We start from the raw sequence: 15957 nt of genomic DNA, 5'->3' as shown, positions 1-15957 counted from the left end.
AGTGTCAAGTGTCTGAGGTGAGATTTGAACTCAGGTCCTCCTGACTCCTGCACTGGTGCTCTATCCACTGCACCCTAGCTGCCCCCTATATGTCAAAGTGAAAAGGAGAAAATGAATATGAAAAGGCAGAGGGAAATCCTGAGCTATATCTGGATGTTGGAGAGTAGGGGAAGGTCATACGGAGAAAAAAAAGAAAAACCACTCAGCACTTAAAACTAAGCAATAAATACATATCCTTCAATAAATACTAACAGCCCTGCAACCTTTTCATATAGTCATTCCAAGCATCCATTAGTTTGAACCTTAGCTCCTATCAAGGTAAAGTGGAATCCAACGACCTAAAAGTTTACAGGTCCAGACCGTCTAGGTAGAGAAAAAACCTCAAGAATGAAATTTAAAGACAACTCTATTGAAGAGAACATTAATATAGAAGTACATCATGGTCCTGTTAGAATTGTGTCATAGGTGCTAGTCCTTAGAATAAGCTGAGCCTAGCAAGAAGAGCTGTAGAAAACAAAAAAGTGCATCTTAATGATTTGACAAAGAAATGGTCAAATGGATTGGACCGCTGTTTGGAGTCGGGAGGATGAGGATAACTGATTCAGAAACTGGAACTATTCACCTCTGGCTTGTTTTCTATTTTAAGGAGAATAATCTTTAGACTAGATAAGACAAAACCCCCAAAATATGACCAATAGGGCATTGATAACCAAGGTAAATATTTAGATAATGAAAGTGCCTAATTGCTTTCAGTGAGCTCAAAGTCACCTGACCCAGATAAAATATATCCCTCAAGCTTTGTCTTTCCCAAGTAGTGACAAAGAACTGAAAACTAAGAAGGTACCCATCAAATGGGAATTCTTTTAAAGTAAAAAATGGTGAGAGAGATGGACTGAAACAATACTCTGCTAAAGGATCTTGTCATTATTGTCTTCAGCGGCAAAAACAGAACTGAGATCACACTGGATGCATGACTAAACAAGAGCAAATAGAGATCTTAGTAACAACAACAACAAAAAAGAACGGTGCCCGACAACTAGGATTGAGAGCTTGACCTCAATCCCTTGGAAGAATTCTCGGGAAACATCTATAAAAGGAAGCAATGACCAGAAAGTGGCTTCATCAAGCTCATGCCATTCCAGAGTAAGCTTCTTTTCTTTTTCTGACGTGGTTACTAAACTGGCAGACCAGGGGACTATTGTAAATGTTTTACCTAGATTTTAGGAAAAGATTTGACAAATGATCCCATACTGTTCTTGTGGGAAACATGGAGACATGTAGGTTAGATCAGGGTTGGCAAAGTATGACCTGTGGGTTAAATCCAACCCTTGACCTGTTTTTATACTGCCCATGATCTAAGAGTGCTTTTTACATTTTAAAAATAAAGTTGCATACAATAACACTTGGTAGGCTGCATTTGCCCCTTGGTTTGTAGTTTGCTGACCCTTGAGCTAAGTGACATTAAGTGGTTCTGAAACTGATTGAATAGCCAGATCCAAAGAGTATGCATTAATCATTCAATGCCAGCTTGGAAGTCTCTAGTGACAGTTCTGTCCTTTTAAACCATTTTATCAATGATTTGATTAAAGGCAAACTTATCAAATTTGTAGATGATACAAGGTTGAGAGAGATGGCTAACACTGGGTAATAAAAGATCAAAAGAAAATCTTGACAGGCTAGAATATCAGACCAAAGCTAATAAAATGATACTTACCCTTCAGTCCAAAAAGACAACTTTACAAGTACTAGCTAAGAGAATAAGGGCTAGACAGCAACCCAATAGAAAAAGATCATGGGAAGGAGCTTGGAGAGGGAGAGGGAACAACAGACCAGATAAGCAAGATCCAGAAATACAGTAGTTGATAAACCCAATGAAAAACTACAGGGAGCAAAACTATACTAATGGGGAAATTCAACCTCCCCCTTTCTGAACTTCATAAATCTAACCTCAAAATAAACAAGAAAGAAGTTAAGGAGGTGAATAAAAGTCTCTATAAGGTAGATATGATAGATCTCTAGAGAAAAATTGAATGGGGATAGAAAGGAATTATACCTTTTTCTCAGTGGTACATGGCACATATACAAAAATCGACCATGTACTAGGGCATAAAAACCTCACAATCTAGTGCAGAAAGGCAGAGATAGTCAATGCATCTTTCTCAGATCATAATGCATGAAAAATTATATGTAATAAAAGGCCATGGAAAGATAAGCCAAAAATTAATTGGAAACTAATCTAATCCTAAAGAATGAGTGGGTTAAGCAACAAATCATAGAAACAGTCAACAGCTTCAATCAAGAGAATGACGATAATGAGACAACCTACCAAATCTTATGGGATACTGCAAAAGCAGTTCTTAGGGGAAGTTTTATGTCTTTGAATGCCTACATGAATAAAACAGAGAAAGAGAAGATCAATGAATTGGGCATGCAGCTGAAAAAGCTAGAAAAAGGACAAATTGAAAATCCCCAAGTAAATACCAAATTAGAAATACTGAAAACCAAAGGAGAGATTAATAAAATCGAAATTAAGAAAACTATTGAACTAATAAATAAAACTAAGAGTTGGTTTTATGAAAAAAAACAATGAAATTGATAAACCCTGGGTCAATTTGATTAAAAAAAAGAAAGAAGAAAACCAAATTACCAATATCAGAAATGAAAAGGGTGAACTCACCTCCAACAAGGAGGAAATTAAAACTAATTAAAAATTACTTTGTCCAACTGTATGCCCATAAATTTGATCAAAATGAGATGGATGAATATTTTAAAAAATATAAATTGCCCAGATTAACAGAAGAGCAAGTTGAATACTTAAATAACCCCATCTCAGAAAAAGAAATTGAACAAGCCATCAATGAACTCCCTAGGAAAAAATCTCCAGGGCCAGATGGATTTACAAGTGAATTCTATCAAACATTTAAAGAACAGTTAATTCCAATACTATACAGACTTTTTGGGAAAGTTGGTGGAGTCCTACCAAATTCTTTTGATGATACAAATATGGTTTTGATACCTAAACCAGGAAGAGCCAAAACAGAGAAAGAAAATTATAGACCAATTTCTCTAACAAGTGTAGATGCAAAAATTTTAGGTAAGATATTAGCAAAAAGAATACAGCAACTTATCACGAGAATAATACATTATGATCAGGTAAGATTTATACCAGGAATGCAGGGCTGGTTTAATATTAGGAAAACTATCAGCATCATTGATCATATCAACAACAAAACTAACAGAAACCATATGATTATCTCAATGGATGCAGAAAAAGCCTTTGACAAAATACAACACCCATTCCTATTGAAAACACTGGACAGCATAGGAATAAATGGAGTCTTCCATAAAATAATAAGCAATATCTATCTAAAACCATCAGCAGGCATTATATGTAATTGGGATAAACTGGATGCATTTCCAGTAAGATCAGGGATAAAACAAGGATGTCCATCATCACCACTGTTATTCAATATGGTACTAGAAATGTTAGCTTTAGCAATAAGAGAAGAAAAAGAAATTGAAGGAATAAGAATAGGCAAAGAAGAAACTAAGTTATCACTCTTTGCAGATGATATGATCATATACTTAGAAAATCACACAGAATCAAGTAAAAAACTACTTGAAATAATAACTTTGGCAAAGTTGCAGGATACAAAATAAACCCACACAAACCATCTGCATTTCTATATATTACTATATAGTAATAACAACAGGAGATAGAGAAATCCCATTTAAAACTATGGTAGACACTGTAAAATATTTGGGAGTCTACCTGCCAAACAAACCCAGGGTCTATATGAACACAATTACAAAACACTTTTCACACAAATAAAGCCAGATCTAAGTAAGTGGAAAAACATCACTTGCACATGGGTAGGCCAAGCTAATATAATAAAAATGACAATCCTACCTAAATTAATTTACCTATTCAGTGCCATACCAATCAAACTACCAGTAATTATTGTCTAGAGCTAGAAAAAAATAATATCAGAATTCATCTGGAAGAACAAAAGGTCCAGAATATCAAGGGAAGTAATGAAAAGAAATGGTAGGTAAGTGGCCTAGCCCAACCAGATCTCAAATTGTATTATAAAACAGCAATCAGCAAAACCACTTGGTACTGGCTAAGAAATAGAGGGATAAATAAACCAGTGGAATAGATTAGGTACTCAAGACACAGTAGTCAGTGAATATAGCAATCTACTGTTTGATAAACCCAAGGACCCCAGCTTCTGGGATAAGAACTCACTGTTTGACAAAAATTGCTGGGAAAACTAGATAACAATGTGGTGGAAACTGGGCATAGACCAATGCCTGACACAGTACACAAGAATGAAGTCCAAATGGATACATGATCTAAGTATAAAGACTGATACTATAAACAAATTGGGAAAGTAAGGAATAGTGTATTTGTCAGATTTATGAAGAATGGAGAAATTTTTAAATGAGATAGAGAACATTATGAAGTGCAAAATGGACAATTTTTATTATATTAAATTGAAAAATTTTTGCACAAAAAAATTCAATGCAATCAAAATTAGGAGGGAAGCAGAAAACTGGGAAAGAATTTTTGTAATTAGTGTCTGTGATAAAAGTCTCATTTCTAAACTATATAGAGAATTGAGTCAAATGTACAAGAATACAAGTCATTCTCCAATTGATAAATGGTCAAAGGATATGAACAGGCAATTTTCAGAGGAAGAAATTAAAGATATCTATAATGAAAAAATGCTCTAAATCACTTTTGATTAGAGAGATGCAAATCAAAACAACTCTGAGGTACCACATCACACCTATCAGATTGGCAAACATGACAGAACAGGAAGGTGATAAATGTTGAAGAGGATGTGGGAGAGTTGGAGCACTAATTCATTGTTGGTGGATCTGTGAGCTGATCCAACCATTCTGGAGAGCAATTTGGAACTATGCCCAAAGGGCTACAAAAATGTACATACCTTTTTGACCCAGGAATATCACTTCTAGGACTGTATTCCAAAGAGATCACAAAAATGGAGAAGAGTCCCCCATGTACAAAAAAAAAATTTGTAGCAGCTCTCTTTGTGGTGGTCAAGAACTGGAAATCGAGGGGATGCCCATCAATTGGGAAGTGACTGAACAAGTTGTGATATATGAATGTAATGGAATACTATTGTGCTTTAAGAAATGATGAACAGGAAGACTTCAGAGAGGCCTGGAAAGACTTATATGAACTGATGCTGAGTGAAAGAAGCAGAACCAGGAGAACTTTGTACATAGCAACAAATACAATGTGCGAGGAATTTTTCTGGTAGACTTAGCCCTTCACAGCAATGCAAGAACCTAAAAAATTCCCAGTGAACTCTTGAGGCAAAATGCCTTCCACATCCAGAGAAAGAACTATGGAACTGGATTGCAGAATGAAGCCAACTATTTTCTCTTGTGTTTTGTTTTGGTTTGGTTTGGTTTTTCTCATGGTTTCTTCCATGCGTTTTAATTCATCTATGCAACATGACCAAGGTAAAAACATATTTGATAAGAATGTATGTGTAGAACCTATATACGATTGCATGCCATCTCAGGGAGGGAGAAGGGAGGGAGAGGGTAAAGTGAGGAAGGAGGGAGAAAAAAATCTAAGATATATGGAAGTGAGTTTAGAAAACTGAAAACAAATTAATTAATTTTTGTAAAAAAAGCTGCAGGGAGAACTCCTTATTCAGCAAGATCCTGGATATACAAGGAAGTAATCTGGCAGAAAAAAGGTTTAGGCCAACATCTTACAGTATATACTACAATATATATAGATGGACACAGGACCTAAATCCTAAACATAACAGATCATACTTTTTTAAAAAATAAAAGAGAATGGAAGGAAGGAACCTGGAAAATCTATGGGTAGGAGAAAATTCTTACTCAAACAAAAGATAGATATAAATGAATATAAATATAGATATAATTTTCATTGCCTAAAATTTAAAAGATTTTTCATGAACAAAATTACTGCAGCTAGAATAATAAAGAAACTGTTAAATGAGAAATATCAAATCTTTTTCTACAATTCTGATATATAAGATAAATCTTTTTTACAATAATACATGACATTCTCCAAATAAGGGGTCAAATGATAGTAACAGTTTTCCAAAGAAGAAATACACTTTGCACAACTATATGAAAAATGTTCCAAGTCACGAATAATTAGAGAAATTTAAACAACTCTAAAGTTTCACTACACACACGCCAAATTGGAAAAGATAAAAATGGAAATAGTCAATGTTGAAGAAGCTGTGGAGAGACAAGCACTGTTAACAATGTCAGTCCAACTATTCTACTGTAAGTATAGTATGAACCAATAATTAATATGGCAGCTAAAAAATATAATCTAAAACTTCATTTAGGAAGGCATAGTGTCTTTGAATAAGAAGAAGCATATACAGTACTAGAGTCCAGAAGAATAGTCCTGCTACAGCCTGCCCGCATCAGACCACTGCTAATGAATGGTATTCTGTTCTGGGCACCATATTCTAAAAAAAAGATACTGATAAGTTAGAGCAGATCAAGAGGAAGAAAACCATGATAGTGATGGGCCTCGTGTTCATGCCACATGGGGATGAGCTGAAGGATCAGGGGATGTTTAGTTTGGTTTTGAAAGGGAAGAGTTGGGAGTTGGGGTGTTGGCAAGAGGAATGGACAGGATAGCTGTCTTCAACTTTGAAAGAATAAGGAGTAGAGTTTTACTAGTAACAACCTAGAAAAAGTTACAAAACAGCTAATTTAAGCTATTACAGCAATTAGAGGTATCCCAAAGTAGGATGACCTGCCTTAAAAGTCAGAGGGATTCTCCTGCATTAGAGGTCTTCAAGCACAGGTCAGATGAGCAGTTGGATATGTTGTAGAGTGTTTTCTCGCTTGGTGATGGATTAGACTAACTGATAACTTCTGAGATGCCTTCTCCATCTCTGATTCTGTAGTCTCTCATGAGACAGTTGATCCTTGGTGCTTGGTTCCTTGGCCTCTAAGGGACCCAAAGTGTCTCACATCATAGTAAATAATATGAGCCTAATATTAACGAATTCCACACAAGTCTGACATTGGGAAAAACAACATTACCAGGAGATTTTAGTTCCACTGGAACAACATAAGGAAAGAAAAAGGTAAATGATATGATTGAACTTGATTATACTATATTAATAACATTATTGCAAATAGTGATGATATGGCAAAACTATGCCTGCATCATATCTATCATATCCTTTTGACAGATGTAATTTTACTTTTTGCTGGAGGAAACAAAACTGTTTGCTTGCTCATTATCATTTCTTCTCTTGTTGGGGAAATTAAGATAAATGGTATGAGATTTCCTGTCTCATTTAAATATATTTATATTACCTAATGACATGATTTAGAAGTATGCTTCTGCGTAGAGAACTATCAAAAAGAATCTTATTACAGGTTGTAATCAAGATAAACTCTAGTTTCACTTGAAACATGCAAGAAGATTGCAGTTCACAACTTCAGGCAGTCCATGAGCTTGTAATACATAGATCTCTTTCATTCTGCAAGTAAGTTAAACAAATGAAAAAGAACCCTGAAGTCCTAGCCAGTCATAACGTTTACCAGCTATTCTGGGTTTTTTATGCAATGTTAATAACAAGATATTTATTAACTTTGAGCAATATAATACTAATGTTCTGGGTCATATCATTTTTATTCTACTTAATAGTTTTTATTTTTTCCAATTACATGTAAAGAGAGTTTTCAAGTCACTTTTATAAGATTTTGAATTCCAACTTTTTTCTCCCTTCAAAACTTCCCTCCCTCCTCCTTAAGAGAGCACGCAATCTGATATAGCTTATACATGTACAAACATATTGCCACATCAGTCATGTTGTGAAAGAATCAGAACAGAAAGGGAAAAAACACAAGAGAAAAATCAGCATTCAGACTCCATAGTTCTTTGTCTGGATGTGGATAGCATTTTCCATCATGAATCTTTTGGAATTGTCTTGCTGAGAAGAACGAAGTCTATCATGGTTGATCATAGCACAACTTTGCTGTTACTGTGTACAATGTCCCCCTGGTTCTGCTGACTTCGCTCAGCCTCAGTTCATGTAAGTCTTTCCAGGGTTTTCTGAAGTCTGCCTGCTCATCATTTCTTATGGCACTATAGTATTCCATTATATTCATATACCATAGCTTGTGCAGCCATTCCCCAGCTGTTGGGCATCCCCTCATATACTTTTTGTTGTTGTGTTTATTGGTTTTTACATGTCTTTAGTCTGATTTTTAACATGTTTTTCCCAGACTCGTTTCTACCAAGAGAAATTGAGCACTTTATTTAATTTAGCAAGAAAGGTTGAATTACTTTCATTTCGTCTCTTTTCTCTGAATGTTCTTTTAAAATAAAAACAGATAGTAGGACAAACTGAAGCAATATTGCTGCTTTTCTCACTCTCTTAAAGTATCTTGGCCTCATTGTCTTCAGAGGTGAAGGGAAAATGGGCATTGTTTTCCAAAAACCTTTGCCCCAATATTCGAGGTGGAAAATCATTCTTACATAATTTTTCTTTTTAAAAAACAAGCTTACAGGCTGTTCCAAAAGTGCTAAGGCAGTTTTAAGTTTTTGTAGTTGCCATAATACTATGGGTATACTTTATTTTTTATTCTGAATTTAACACCAAATTAAGATGACCATTTCTACATATTCCCCCTCATACTCTCCAAGTCCCACTCCTTTCCCAAATCGAAACAAAGAAAAATAAAATATGCATACTTAAGCAAAATAAATTGGATTATTAACCATGTCTGAAAATGTATGTAATTCTGTACCTTGAGTTCATCCTCCCTCTATCAGCAAACTCCATTATCATGTCTTTGGAATCATGGTTGGTCATCACACTGATTAGTCTTTCAAAGTTGTTTTTCATTGCAATGTTGTTCTATCAATTTTTCTCATGGTTCTTCTCCTTCTATTCCATGTCAGTTCATAAAAGTCTTCTCAGTTTTGCCTCAAACTACCTCTTCCATCATTTCTCACATTACAATAATATTCCCTTACATTCATATAGCATCATTTGTTCAGTCATTTTCCAATTAATGGGTAAACCCCTCCCCCCCTTAGTTTCCATTTCTTTGCCACCACAAAGAGATCTGCTATAAATACTTTGTATTTATACAGGTCTTCTTCTTCCTTTGATCTCATCATATGGGCCTAGATTATTTCTTTTCTTTCCTTTTCTTTCCTTTCCTTTCCTTTCCTTTCCTTTCCTTTTCTCTTCTTTTCTTTTCTTTTCTTTTCAAGAGGCTATGAAAGTGCACATTTCTTAGAACTTGTATTTGTCCTGCTCTGTAGTTGTCGGATTTTCTCTGAAAAGAAAATACTTTTATCAGAGATAATTGCGGAAATATTTTTTAAAAGCACATTGAAAAATCACATTTTATGGAAGAGTTATTGTAAACATCGATATTTTTACAAAAGTTAAAATGTTTCTATTGGCTTGCTTACATGAAAGAAAAAACTGTCTTTCTGAAATAGCAAAGATTTATTCATCATTTTGGTTCAAAATAAAACTTTGTGGGGAGGCTTTCATTTATTGAGATTTAACCATTCTGATTCTGACAAGTACAGTTTCTATTTATGGGAAGACCCACATATACTAAGGTCACTTCCATATACGCTAGGCTGGTTTTTCCCTGAAAGATAGTAAGACTAACTTGGAGACTTAACTGGGTCAAGGAAACGAAGGCAGTTTACTTCTCTTCCAGGTATCTAATTATAAAAAGAAAACCAAACAGCACAAGAAGAACCAGGCTCTCCTTATGCTTGATGCCACTGTTGCCCAAATTCTCTACTGTGGCCAACATGGAGACAGGAATGGCACTGACCTAAATTGATGTGATGTCTTTGCTGAATGTCCTCCCATGCTGTGGTTAAGTAAATCTTTTGTTAAATGTTAGAAGGTCTGTAAAGTCTCATTTTGTTCTAATCTCAAACCAGAATCCCTGGATTAGCCTAAGTCGGGTCTGGACCGTGACACTGCTTTTACTTAAATATGGATTATCACTTTTTCTGTAAGGGCATCTCTGATCTCATAAGAGACAAACTCAAAGACCTTTCTTAAAACTTTACCATATGATATTTTTTGATGCACAATAACTCCAAATCATCCTAGGATTCAGACAGAAAACTCTGCAATAACTTCATGAAATTCAGGACCAACTCACCCCAGTATCAACTAGAATGACTGGTAGGAAAGCAAGACAGAGCCAAGTTGGTATAGTGGATTCAACTAAAAGATCCTCGAGAGCAAAGATTTTCTTTTTGTTAATTGTATCTCCAGTGCTTAGTACAGTACCCAGTACTTAATAAATGTTTATTGGATGGGATGGGATAGTGGATACAGTATTAGGTTTGTGCTCAGGAAGACTGAAGTTCATATGCTGTCTCAGAAACCTACTAGCTGTGTGACCCTGGACAAGTCCCTCAGCCTCTTTCAGCCTCAGTTTCTCTAACTGCAAAATGGGATAATGATAGGGCTTATATCACTGGGTTGTTGGAGGGATCAAATGAGATAATATATACAAAGTGTTTTGTAAACCCTAAAGCACTGTATTAGTATTCTGTTACATCAAAAAATAAACCAACCATTAGAGTTATTTAGGATGTTACCTACAAACAAGCCCTGCTGCTGTCTGATTTTATTTGTCTTGAGGTTATCAGTTATTGCTCTAGAAATAACTATGGGGGTACAATTAAGGGAAGAATATTAGGAGTGCTCCCAATTTATGAATTTCCAAATGTGTGCTTGGGCCAGCTCAGAGCTGCGAGGAGAACCAATGTTTTTAACTTATCAAGGCATTTATGTTTATTTTTAGCTTTCAACATTCACTTTTATAGGATTTTGAATGATGGATTTTCTCCGCTCTCCCCTCTCACAGTATGTGATCCAACCATGTACAACCCTAGTAGACATATTTCTACATTAGTCATGTTGTAAAGAAGAATTAGAGCCAAAGGGAAAAATCGCAAGGAAAAAAAAAAACACAAGAGAAAAAATCGTATTCTTCAATTTGCATCAGATCCCATAGTTCTTTCTCTGGATATGGAGAGGATTTTCCTTCTTAAGGCTTTTGGAGTTGTCTTAGATCCTTGCATTATTGAGAAGAGCTAAGTCTATCACAGTTGGTCTTTGCTGTTATTGTGTATGATGTTCTAGGACAGGTCTGCACAGCATACAGCACGCAGGCGCTTGTGGCCTGCCAGAGTGGTCCCTGTGCTGTGTTGTGCAGGCCTGTTTTACAGCCTCTACGTTTTTCAGGAGCTGCCTGAAATCCTGTCACGGGGCGTAAGCAGCATGCCGGCCCTAATGGCGTGCAGGCCTGCTCTGAGAGAACCAATTCTGAAATTTTCACTTTGAACACTTACACCTTGGTAGTCACCAAAGAGAAAAATCAGGGCTTGGTCTGTTGTTTTATTGATTTCTAGGTTGAAGATAATACTACCGATAAAATGTAAAAGTCTATCATGTGAGAAGGTTGTTAAACATTTACCAGCACCCTCCTACGAATCGCCTTGTTACAGCTAATCTTACAAGATGAATAGGCAGCAAGGGAGGAGAGAAGGTTTCCCTCAACATGTCATTGTGTTCCCTGAGCCTTGGCAGAAGTAGGAGGCTGATACGAGCCTCATGCTTCTACACTCCCTCCTTGCCACACACACAGAATGCATTTCCTCATAAAACACCTAGCATTGTGGGTAATTTCCTGCCTCACCCACAAAAGCCCATTAATCTCTAATGTGGAATGAGGATTCTAGTCGTAATAAATTTTAAGTCTCTCATTTTGTTGTTTTGCCTCTAGAAGCTTGGAATCCCTGCAAAGGACTATGAGTAAAGCAAATATTGCTGACCTGAAGAACGAAGGAGAGTGTTTTCCCATGGGAAACCCTGCTCTCTTCAGGCAGAATGATTGGAGGTGCTTAACTTGCCAGAATCAATGACTCATTAATATTTTACATTTTTCTCAGAATATTCCCCCCAAAATGCGCTGAACCTCAATGACATAACTCCATATAACTTCAATATTAACTCCCGACTTTGTACCACTCTCATGTGAGTATTTTTGCTTTCTCAAAAGATTATAAAAAAATCCGCCTCGATGCTAATTCAGAGAAAAGCTCCTTCACAGAGTCTGCACAGACCCTTGGGATCTCTGTCTTTGTGGAATACTTTCTTCCTTATAGAGATAGGAATAAAGCTATGCTTGAGTAAGTAAGATTCACAGAACATTAGGTTAATTCTTCAACAATAGTCTTACTGAAACATTAGATGAAGAAAGATGACAGGGCATAGTGGGTAGGCAGCTGGCCTTGGAGTCAGAAAGACACTGGTTCAAGTCACACCTCTGACACATGTTGGCCAGGTGATCCTGGGCAAGTCATTTAACTTTTTAGTGGTTAAGGCAATTCTCTATGACTTATTCTATAAGTAATAATAGTAAAAGAGAAACAAAATACCACTATGTGAGAAAAGTCAATCCTTAAGACACTAAAATAGAAGAGTCAACTGAGAACCATGAAATATATATTACAAGGAATCTATGAGATCATCCGTGTGGCTACCTTTCCCATTAGTAAAGATTGAAATCCATCAGCACCTCATTCCACATGTTTGTTTCTTGACCATATTCTCTGATAGATTTTCTACAGAGGATTCAATTCAATTCAATAAACATTTATTAAGCACCTATTATTTGTTAGGCTCTGCCAAAATCTACATGATATACTGGAGACTTTTCTCTAAATTTTTTAAGACATTCTTCTCCTCATTGGCTTTTTGGACCTCTTTTGTCATTTGGATTAGTCTAATTTTAAAGGTGTGATTTTCTTCAGCATTTTTGGGGAAGGAAGGGGGGAGATCTCCTTTAGCAAGCTGTTGACTCATTTTCCATGATTTTCTTACCATCACTCTCATTTCTCTTCCCAATTTTTCTTCTACTTCTCTTACTTGATTTTCCAAATCCTTTTTGAGCTCTTCCATGGCTGAGACCAATTCATTTTTTTCTTAAAGGCTTTGGATGCAGGTTCTTTGACTTTATTGTCTTCTTCTGATTGTATGTTTTGATCTTCCTTGTCACCAATGACAAGAAAATACCTCTTCACCAAGAAAATAAGAATCCATAGTCTATTTCCTTTCCCCCTGTTTGTTCATTTTCCCAGCCAATTACTTGGATTTTGAGCTCTTTATTAAGTGTAGGGCTCCAGAAGCAGCCTCTGCTTCAGCAGTAGCTTCCACCATCCTGGAACTGGAACTAGGACTGAGGCTGGGGCTGGGGCTAGATCACTCCCCTCTCAGTCAGGTGAGAGACCCTTCCCACAGACCTTTGAAGCTGTCTTTAGCATTTGTGGGTTGAGAAGTTTGGAAACCACAGCAGCCACTAGAGATTCAGTCCCCTAAGGCCCGCTCTTGCTCTGTCCATTGCCCAGCATGGCCCACACTGAACTGCACTCTGTTCCCAGCCCAGTGCGATAAACCCTTCCCATCGACCTTCCAGATTGTCTTGGGCTGGAAATTTGCTTCAGTCTGTCGTTTTGTGGCTTCTGCTGCTCTAGAATTTATTTAGAGTCATTTTTACAGGTTTTTTGAAGGGCTTGGGGGGAGGGCTCTAGCAGGTCCCTGCTTCTACATTGTCATGTTGGCTCTGCCCTCTCTGTCTTTTAATATTCCAGGAGTACTAGTGTAGCTCTGAAACTGTGGTAAAATATGAACAGCCCGCCCACTTTTCTGAGCATGCATTTGTAGGCCCTTTTTGCCTCTTCATTTTGGTGATTTATATCAGCTAAACTTCTGTAGGAAATACCAATTATCAGATTCTAAGTCTTTCCATGTTTTGACATCAATGACCTCTTTGAATAGGTCAGGTTGAAGCTGTAAAAATTGTATACAGTGTCATTTCATCCTTATTCTTTCTTCTGACCTGGTGTAGATTTTGACTTTTCTTCTAACTTGTCCATGGCCTGACTACACAGAGAGAGAGCTGATTCAGAAATGACTCTGCCATGATAACCAGTCATTTCTTCATCATTATCACAATAAATAGCATTTCTATATCTCTTTAAGGTTTGCAAAGTGCTTTTGTATGTTATCTTATCTGATGCCCAGAGCCCTGTGAGATGGCTTCTGTTGTTATTTCATTTTACAAATGCAGGAAAGAAGAATGAAAAACTAAATGACTTGCCCAGGGTCACACAGCTTGTAAATGTCTGAGTTTAGCCCATTTCAGTTTCAGTGATGTTAGTTAATGCTGTCTACATCCAACACCTTCGGACCTTCTTCTTAAACAAAGTATTTTTAATTCTTGTATGTGGAGGATTACAAATGGGCTGAGGGTGGAATGAGTTACAGTCAACACTGCTAAAGACAATACCACCATTGGCAAGGTGATAGCCCTGCTGAAGGATGGAAGCAGTTAGACTTTCTCACAAATATCCCCTGGTACCACTGGTAGCATTAGCCAAGTCAAGAGACTGGACCGGTCACCTGAGTCAGCAAAGCTTTCCTTAGTGCGAAGGTGACGGCTCCCACACCTTGCCACAATGACACTGAATTTACTAATAAGCTAAAATGTACCTACTATATGAGGAAGACCACTCCATAAGGCACTGAATTAGGTGGGTCTACTTGGAAGTATGAATTACAGACATATTATGGGGAATCTATGACATCCTTCATGCGGAATGTATGACATCATCAACTTAGAAGCATGAAATCTATGCTGCAGGAAATCTGACATCATCAGCGTGGATGCTTATCAAGGTGAAATTCAAACATGACTATTTGTAAATACAGCCCCTACTGGGAAAGTCTCATTCTAGCTCCATTTCCCTTCTGTCTGACTGAAAAGGATAGAATCATACATTTAGACCTGGAAGAGATTTTAAAGGTAACTTGTCTGCCCCTCTCTGCCATAGGTCAAGAACAGTGGAACCTTCCCATACCCCATACACCAAGGTAATTCTCATAGTAACATAGCTAAATAAAGTTGGTGGTACAGTAGAGAAACAATGACAGCAAGTCCTAGCCTGGAGTCGTACAAAGCAGTTTCCTCAAAATAACCTGTGAGCTAGCCAGTTCAAATATTATTACCCCCATTTGACAGATAAAGAAACTGAAGCCCAGAGGAGCTGTGTAACTCAGATGTATTAAGACACCTCGTAAGTGCCAGAATTATTATTTGAGGTCATGAGGTCATCGAGCTGAAAGGTACCTCAGAGGCCATGTAGTCCAACCTCCTCATTTTACAGACCAGAAAACTGAGGTCCAGGGAGAGTAAGTGACTTGCCCAAGGTCACATCGGTAGTAAACCTCTGAGGTGGGGTATGAACTCCAGATGAATGGCCTTTTCACTGCAGTACTGACTCAGTGATAGTCATTCTTGCCCTTGTCCTCTGCCATTTACACAGAGGTCCTACCTGTAAGGTATAGAAGGAAGAGAGGGTAATGAGGATGATTTGTTAAAAATAAAACCAAATAAAACCAGCCTTTTTGCTCACCTGCTCGTTCTGGGAAGCCCGCCTTTACCAGATCTTCATATAAGTGTTTCATGGGGTTCTCATGTCTTATCAGTATTCCATGTAACCAGATGAGCAACATTCTATGGCCATGCTCACAAGAGCTTTCACTTCCTATGTAACACACATAGAGTTACCTGATATTTCTTTTTATGCAAGATCTTCATTTTTTGCTAAATATTCTCTATCTTTGCATTCATTGATTTTTCTTGTCGAAATTATGATGCTACCAAGAATGACGCATCCTGGGTGGATACATGAGCCATCAAGACTGTACGAGAGACACCCAAGATTAAACCCTATCTACATAAATATAGAGCTGTTTTCCTGTAGTTGTAATGGGCCACAGATTGCAGTAACACAACGGACATCTATAAGACCAAAGATAACGAATGGAAACCAGTCTATGTTTTCTA

At 37.1% G+C, this 15957-nt stretch overlaps 2 protein-coding genes across 4 annotated transcripts in view; one reads left to right on the top strand and one right to left on the bottom strand.

Moving 5' to 3' along the window:
- POC5 (POC5 centriolar protein) overlaps nt 1-15957 on the top strand; it is a 75118-nt gene that overhangs the window by 58449 nt on the left and 712 nt on the right. Inside the window, exon 12 of the mRNA XM_072606378.1 lies at nt 9739-9902. Coding sequence (XP_072462479.1) covers nt 9739-9867 — 129 coding nt within the window. The 3' untranslated portion in view covers nt 9868-9902. The remainder of the gene's footprint in view (nt 1-9738; nt 9903-15957) is intronic.
- The window catches only part of ANKDD1B (ankyrin repeat and death domain containing 1B), a 73385-nt gene continuing 65270 nt past the window's right edge, over nt 7843-15957 (bottom strand). The window contains exons 14-15 of one of the 3 annotated variants that reach the window (XR_011966513.1): nt 15238-15655; nt 7843-9339 (exon numbers count right to left, since the gene is read on the bottom strand). Coding sequence is in view for 2 of the 3 variants with exons in the window: in XM_072606374.1 (XP_072462475.1) it covers nt 15426-15655 (230 nt within the window). In the remaining variant the exon portion in view is untranslated. Of the gene's footprint in view, nt 15656-15957 lie in introns of all 3 variants that reach the window. The other 2 variants (XM_072606375.1, XM_072606374.1) reach the window with 2 other exon arrangements.

Source organism: Notamacropus eugenii, chromosome 4 (genome assembly GCF_028372415.1).
Source record: "Notamacropus eugenii isolate mMacEug1 chromosome 4, mMacEug1.pri_v2, whole genome shotgun sequence".
NCBI lineage: Eukaryota > Metazoa > Chordata > Mammalia > Diprotodontia > Macropodidae > Notamacropus > Notamacropus eugenii.
The sequence above is the reverse complement of the archived record's forward strand: the minus strand, read 5'-3'. Positions and strand labels throughout refer to the sequence as shown.